The sequence below is a fragment of the Lactuca virosa genome, chromosome 4 (assembly GCF_052849685.1).
Source record: "Lactuca virosa cultivar CGN04683 chromosome 4, Lactuca_virosa_CGN04683_v6, whole genome shotgun sequence".
Classification (NCBI taxonomy): domain Eukaryota; kingdom Viridiplantae; phylum Streptophyta; class Magnoliopsida; order Asterales; family Asteraceae; genus Lactuca; species Lactuca virosa.
Window position 1 is genome coordinate 506,496,078 of NC_136429.1, and position 8,206 is coordinate 506,504,283.

Here is an 8,206-nt window from a genome sequence, read left to right on the forward strand (position 1 = left end):
TTTTCATTTTTTTTTCATGAAATAGCCTCATACTTTAAATTTTTTACAAAATAGCCTCATACTTTCCTTTTTCACAAAATAGCCTCAACTTTTCGTTTTTTTTACAAAATAGCATCACATTTTCATTTTTTTCACAAAATATCATCATACTTTAGTTTGAAACACATAGTGGTGGCGCAATTTCAATTTTAAACACAAATCATAAAACAATCAACAAATTCCATTCAAAAACATTAAAAATTGTTAAGAAGCATCAACAACTTCTAGATTATTCATACATCATTTGTGTCAACAACCATCTACTTTTTCTTTTGCTCATATACATAGTATGTCTCATCATTATTTCTCTTGCAACGATTCATATGCCTAATCCATGAAAAAATAAATAATTGTTAATATAATTATTGGAGTTGTAAATCACGAAAACTAATTTAATATAATAAGACCCTTTCTTTTTGAACAACTAGTAGTGTAATGACCCAATCCTTGACAGTAAGAACATGTTCGTTTTTGGGGGGCTTCTAAAGAAGACCAAATTGTTGCTTCGTTTTCACTCATTAGGGCCTACACACGAAATCAATGCACGTTTCCAAACAAAAGATTAACACCAAATTGTTTTCTATTCAATAAAATTGAAACATTATACGTAAAAAACCCAATAACAGTCAAGAATGGAAGACTCTGTAACAATGGCAGAACCAATTGGTTGGCAGGGGTAGCACGTGCTACCCCTCACTTCTCTCTACATATGTTAAAAAATTGGATTTTTATTATATATACATATAGTGTACTGATAAATTTAATAGCTCCTAGTCTAAGTAAAAAGTTCAAAGCTCTAAACTATTTCCAGTTAATGAATGACCACTAAATTAATGGAGCAGCCCACTTGCCTGTGGAATGCATACAATATTTCTGCAAAGGAAAAAATACATAGACAAGAAATAGAGCTTATTTGACATCTAGGCTTCTTCTTCCTACTATCTCACGGCTAGGCTAGGCTAGTTGCTTATTTGACTTCACTAACAAGAATGAAATTTGCTAACGAAATAAGTATCATTTATTAATTAGTTTACATTGATTTTTAATGTTCTTTTATTTTAGTTTAATTTGATTGTTCAAATTAAATTAAAAAAATTAGCTAATTAGTTATTTTGTTTGTAGAGTTTTATTGGAAATCCTTTTAAAAGAAAATTGGATGTTGGCAGTGGTAGTAGTGATAAAAGTGGTGGAGTGTATTCGAAAAATAGATAAACGAAGATGTCAACTTTAAAATATAAAACTTTTGGACTAGTTTGATATATATAATGCAATCATATTTAAAAAAAATAATAATACTTATTATCATTTATCAAGAATATTCTTGTGCTACCCCTAACAAAAGTTTTTAGTTCCGCCACTGCTCTGTAACAATAAACTCCAAAAGAAAATTTTCAGAAAAACTTCAAAAATCATATCACTATTGATAAATTAGTTTTATTGGGATTTGTAGTTTTTGAATAAGGTCGATTTCTTGTTGTATTTAATTCAAAATTAACGCACCTGGTTGGACACGTAAGCTACAACAACGACAGAAAATCAATTCAATAAAATTGAATTCCGAATGACAAAAAACGATTTTGATGTAGCCGTATGAAATCAATTGTTTGTTAATTCCAATTTGTAATTCTGATTTGTATAATATCGATTTTGTTGTGGTCGTATGTGAACTCTGAATGAAAAAAAACGATCATGGAATCAATCGCAGTTCAAGGAATCAATCGACTAAGGAAACTACGTATATTTTTTTTTCAGAAAATTAGTCCATTATACAAAACTACGTACTTTTGTAGATTGGGTACCTAACCTTATATACCCTTAAGGGTATATTCACTTTCCTATATATATATATATATATATATATATATATATATATATATATATATATATATATATATATATATATATATATATATATATATATATATATATATATATATACAAGCATAAAACATTTGTAAACAAAAAATTTGTAGTTAACTTTTTCTAATTCCTTTCTAACACTAATAACCTCTTGATATATCTTCTATTTGTATAGATTCATTTAACGTTCCAAAGTTGCAATCTTTAAATCAAAATTCTAAGCTTCTATTTCGTATTTTTCTCTTCGTCTAAAAATTAGTATGAAGATCATATACAATTGTGCCATACCACTCATTTGGAAGTTTATGATCAATCCATTCCTTAAAAGAAAACTTTTCCATATATCATACATAAATAAGATCAAATTAGCTTGGGTTTTTACATTACTTTCTTCAGTTCAACTATAAATAAATAAAAAAAAACTACTTACCATATAACTAAAACATACCGTAAACCTTATTGTATGTTTATCTAGCGTCCAACATGTCCTAATTCACTGAAAATCGTTAGAAGTCGATGTACTTTAGATTGCACAACGATACTTGGTTTAGATATGTAAAAGGACACATTGTTTGATTTTCTTTCTTTGATCGATTCTTCCTTCTTCACTGAAAAGCGTTATGTATTATAGAAGCCGATGTAGTAAACATTTTAAATATATGTTAGTTTTCATGTTAGAATCATATATATTTGAGATATATATATGTTAGAATCATATATATTTGAGATATATATATATATATATATATATATATATATATATATATATATATATATATATATATATATATATATATATATATGATACCAAATAAGCATATAACATGTAGTACCCAATTATTATGACATGTTAGTTTAAAGACGCATAATATATAATTCAAATGATTATGGACAAATGTATGCATGTGACAAAGTTTTTAGCCTTCTAAATCGTTAACCTAATAAGAACCATACTTTAAAGATATATAATGTTATAATAGGAATAAATAAAATTTTGATTCGAAAATAAATATATAAAATCTACTTTTTATATTGAGTCATTCATAATATTTCATCTTTAATAATATCAATTTTGTATTATAAAAAAAAATAGCATTTGACTTGCTAGATAACTTATTAGGACTAAAAATTTAGAATACAATGTAATAATACATTAATGAAAACGTTACGAATTGTAATTTCTATAACACATTATAATCGAGTGAGGGATTCAGCTGATCTTATCTTTAATATTAGAGTAAATTACATTAGAGTAAATTACACATCCGGTACTTCAGTTTTGCGTGAACGTTTTATTTTGGTCCCAAATTTAATGGGTTTGCAAAGTTGGTCCTTATTTCATAGTTTCATAATGTTTTGGGTCCTTGGATTTTACACAACAATACCTACATATTAAATATATATGCAATGACTATATTGTCCTTAATTTTTACATGTTATTAATTTATATAAAAATACTGCATAGATAAAATAAGATTTTGTTCCTTCCCTTTCTTTTTCCTGTTGCCCACATTATTTCATCATCGTCTGTCAACCTTCTCTCCCATAGCTCCCACTACAACACCATTGTCGCCCTCTTATGTGCTACCACCGTGAGTTGTCATTGCCACCATAGTTTCTTTTTTCACCTATTGCCTCCCTCTTTCATGCATTCCCTTCCCCGTCTCACCAATGCACCACCATTCCCTCTCTAATGTATCATGTGATCCCTTACATACCAAAATTCTCCTGTTATCACAAAACACCATTTTCCTTCATCATGATTAAGCATATTTGCTTTGATTAAGCATCAGTTTTTTTATACTTATTTGTATACTTTTGAAAGAGAAATTAATTGGTTGGGTTGCATCAGAAAGTTGGGGCGACTTCTTGAATGAAAAATGCATATACCTAGCTGTCTAGCTTCTTGTTTGTTATAGCCTTAGAATTATTTAATGTTCCTGATTCTCTCTTACTTTGTTTCTTTATAAATTCAAAGGAAATTTTCTCAACTTGAAGTGTACATTTCTCCTATTGATTTGTAACTTTAACTATAACTTGTTTTTTTATTCAAAATTTAATTGGTTAAAGGTGAGAGATCTTCATGGTAAGAACTCTCATGGTGGAATTAAACTAATCAAAAGGGATAAAAAGAAAGAAAAATATGGAGAAAATGTAACCCATGTTCAGATGTTAGGTTAAGTGTCTTCTTTGAAAATGTAGTCGCTCCTACATAAATTGCAACCCAGTGAGTTTAAATTAACAAGGTTGTAAAAGTCGTTAGGCTATATCTAGTTGGTCGACTGGGTCAAGTGATTAATAATTGGGGATCCTAAGATATAAAAGAATTTATATAAAAAAAAATAAACATTTGGACTATTTTGACTATTTCGCTAACTATGACCAATTAATGACCGCCATGCCCGATTAATCACCACTAAGTCTGATTAATTTTGTTGACTTATTTTGACTAATTTGTTAATTTTGACAGACTAATGAGCACCAAGCCTAGTTATTGATTGGTTTTGACCGAACCCACCTAACACAATCGATTACCATTATTTGTAGGGGAATTAAGATTACCCAAGACTATGATGAATCTACTATCTAGACTAATTTTTACAACATTAGGTTAAGCAATTAATTTCTTGGTAACAACTCTCATTATTGTCCTATTCCTTCTCAAATTCTTGAGCTTTGATGAATCTAAGTCCTTTCTATTTATTGGTTAGAGTAAGAGACCAAAAGAGTTACAAAACTATAAACTAAGGACCAAATTGGAAATCTATTTTTTTAAGGACTAAAACCATAAACATATACTATACACGGGGACCAAAGTTGTAATTTACTCTTAATATTATATGAGATTAGTGCCAACTATAAATAGTGGTGCTCTCGACGGCTAAATTTCTTGGGAGCGAGCAGAAAAACGAAAACAAGAGAGCTTGAACTACATCAATGGCGTGCAAGCAAAAGTTAATTCAACGATTGTTCAATATTCGCAGTAGTAAATTATCGAATCAAACATTAAGCAGTTGCCGCATTTCATCATCTTCATCATCCGGTGTTCAATCCTTAATGCCACCGGAGCCAGACGGAGTAACGCCTGATCCGGAACACGGCTCGATTTTCCGGAGGTTTCTCCAGCGGCGGCCGTTGTACCTTTCTTCCTCGGCGGCGTTTCCACAGATTTTCCGTCCTGGCGGTGAGAAGCTGTTGGAGCGGCTTAAAGAAATGGACATTGCCAGAAACCGAATCCGTCTCGACGGACTTATTACTGCTCCGTCGTTGACGGTGGCCGACGCTAAGAAAATCCTTAGGGCTTCGCAACTTGAGATCGTCAAATCGAAGTTGAGAAATAGTCAGAAGAATCATGTATCATACGATGAGTTTATTCAGATGTGTGTTGATGAATGTTCTAACAGAGATCAAGGTGTAGATCTCGCGAAAGCTCTAGATGATTCCGGTTCCGTTCTCATTTTGGGAACAGTCGTTTTTCTTAAACCCGAACAGGTTCGTTAATCCGTCTATATTCAATTCAATCGGTGTTCAATCAGTACAATTTTGTTCAAATTTTCATCTAATCCGGTTTCGTTTCAGGTAGTGAACGCAATCAATGGCTTAATGACCAGAGTGGATATTCCGGTGAAGGAGATGGAAGAGATGGAACGATGGAAGTCAGAAATCGACGAAAAAGCTGAAAAAATGGTCCGGCGAGAGCTTTGGGGCGGATTAGGGTACCTAATGGTGCAGACGGCGGCGTTCATGAGGCTAACATTTTGGGAGCTTTCATGGGATGTAATGGAACCGATTTGCTTCTATGTGACATCAATGTATTTCATGATTGGATATGCATTCTTCATACGAACAGCAAGAGAGCCTTCTTTTGAAGCAATTTTTCAGAGCAGGTTTCGTGTGAAGCAGATGAAGGTGATGAAGATGGAAGGTTTTGATTTTGAAAAATATAAACAGATGAAGAAGAAAGCTTGTGGGTCTCATCAAGATTGTTTGATTAACTCATGAATTTTTTATTTGATCAATAATCAAATTAAATTTAAGTTTCTCTAAACACAATTTTGTTTTTGACTACAAAGAACAAACCTTGTTCATGATTTGAAATCTGGGTTTGATGTAAATTTCTTGAAGAATTGAAGTAGATTTCAAGAAATAAAGGTACATATAATGATGTAAAGGTTAGCCTTCCAAGTTATACAATTCTTTTAGACAATATATATTTGTTGATGTGACGTTTTACTATATATAGTTAGAATAAATTGTAACAATGATAAAAATGATTATTTTATATGATTTAAGCATTAAAATTAAAGATGACCTTTTATCTTTCTTGATGATGAAATTAAAAAATAATAATAATAATAACAATAAATAGTTAGAATAATTTGTAACAATGATAACAATTTATCTTTCTTGATGATGAAATTAAAAAAAAAAATTTAAAAATAGTTAGAATAAATTAAAGGAATCATGGTCGTCTAATATAAAAAAGCATCGAGGTTCATCTTTTGCAGGACAAGTGTTTATTTTTATTTTTTTTTATTTTTTTTCAATGTTTTAAAAATCGGTTTGAATAGATGGACCACAAACTAGCATTGATATTATCTCTATTTTTGGACAAGAAAAAACAGACTAGTTTTTTATAAAAAGAAACCGGTCGAATCGGTTAAATTGAATAAAAACACATGAAAATAAAACATTCTACATAACAAATTTTGATGGTTGTTTAACATGTATTTAGATAGTTCTTAAATTGAATAAACCACATTCTGGTAACCGGGCCTTGTTACCAATTCCGGTTTCGTTTCCAACGGTCGTTATATATATATATATATATATATATATATATATATATATATATATATATATATATATATATATATATATATATATATATATATATAGATCCGGTAAGAAATCTTTTTTGGTAGGAAGGTAAGAAGTTTTTTTTCTACATATTTTTTTGACGAACAAAATAAATGAATCACTAGATGATTCATTTGTAAGATGATTCACAAGAAAAAATTCTCAAAAAAACATCTTTATGATTCATTTTTAAGTAAATTAAAAAAAATTCATTTTTATGACAATTTTAGTGAATAACAACAAAATCATTGTATAAATGAATCATCGAGATGTTTTTTTTGAGAATTTTTTCTTATGAATCATCTTACAAATAAATCATCTAATGATTCATTTTGTTTGTTCGCGAAAAAAATATGTAGAAAAAAAACTTCTTACCTTCCTACCAAAAATTTCATTCTTATTTGATCTTGACTCTATATATATATATATATATATATATATATATATATATATATATATATATATATATATATATATATGTGTGTGTGTGTGTGAAACACCAACCCATAAAAAAAATAATAAGTAGAGTTTCACAGAGGCAAAAATACACATATAAGAACAATAAAACTAAAAATAAGATAAAAAATCAAAAGGAGCACAATGACAAGTTCATGTAGAACCAACATAAAAATAGAAAATGTAGATACAAATAATAACTAGGAAGAAAAGTATCGATCTATAACAACGGTCTCAACATCTGAAGTGAAAACCGCCGCCTATGTCCTAAGTATGTCTGAAACCACCACAATTTTTTTCTTTCACTTTCTATGTGATTGAAATCGATTCTGCTGCATTTCTAAGTGTTGTTTTGGATACCTTATACAATAAAGGTATATCACACAACTACTACGACATCCTCATTTTTGTGACCTCTATATTCCGTTTGTGGTTATTCTTAATAACATTTAGAACCATTTACATGATAATGACTTTAATTGGTAATAAACTTTCAATTTTGTTTATATTTAATTATTGAACTTTTTTTCGTACTTGATTTACCTCTGAATTATTTGAAATTGTTCACATTTTGCCTTTATGACAAGTTGTTACCTATCATAAGGGTAAAATGTGAACAGTTTCAAATAATTTAAGGGCACATCAAGCTCGAAAAAAATTTAGTGACTAAATGCTAAAATTGTTACAAAATGCTTAAATTTATTGTTTAATAATGTTATTTACTAGTAAGTAATAAGTTGGAATAAATTGTTACAAAATGCTAAAATTTATTGTTTAATAGTATCCTTTAAGCATTAAGTATGTAAAAGGTTTGAAGTTATGTTAGAGGTTGTATCTAGAGCAGATTTTACTTGTTGGAGGTTTTATCTACTGTCCAAATTTAGGACACGTGTTTACTTTTGTTTTTACGTTTCTCTCTTTTTGCTTGGTCCACACCCCTTTCTTCCTCCTTTTAAGGACCAGTTTATGACACAAAACAAACTCAATCTTC

General features: G+C 29.4%; 1 protein-coding gene across 1 annotated transcript; it reads left to right on the top strand.

Moving 5' to 3' along the window:
* Nucleotides 1-4,802: 4,802 nt before the first annotated feature.
* On the top strand, nucleotides 4,803-6,106 carry LOC145109375 (calcium uniporter protein 3, mitochondrial-like). Its single transcript, XM_079046511.1, has 2 exons — nucleotides 4,803-5,391; nucleotides 5,479-6,106. Exons 1-2 carry the CDS (start codon nucleotides 4,837-4,839, stop codon nucleotides 5,899-5,901), a joined length of 978 nt encoding a protein of 325 aa, XP_078902637.1. The 5' UTR covers nucleotides 4,803-4,836; the 3' UTR covers nucleotides 5,902-6,106.
* The last annotated feature ends 2,100 nt before the right edge of the window (nucleotides 6,107-8,206 follow it).

Bases quoted from the DNA above. Each gene is read 5' to 3' on its own strand.
- LOC145109375 (XM_079046511.1), top strand. From the start codon at position 4,837: ATGGCGTGCAAGCAAAAGTTAATTCAACGATTGTTCAATATTCGCAGT. The intron at 5,392-5,478 runs GTTCGTTAATCC...GTTTCGTTTCAG, and splicing joins TTTTTCTTAAACCCGAACAG to GTAGTGAACGCAATCAATGG.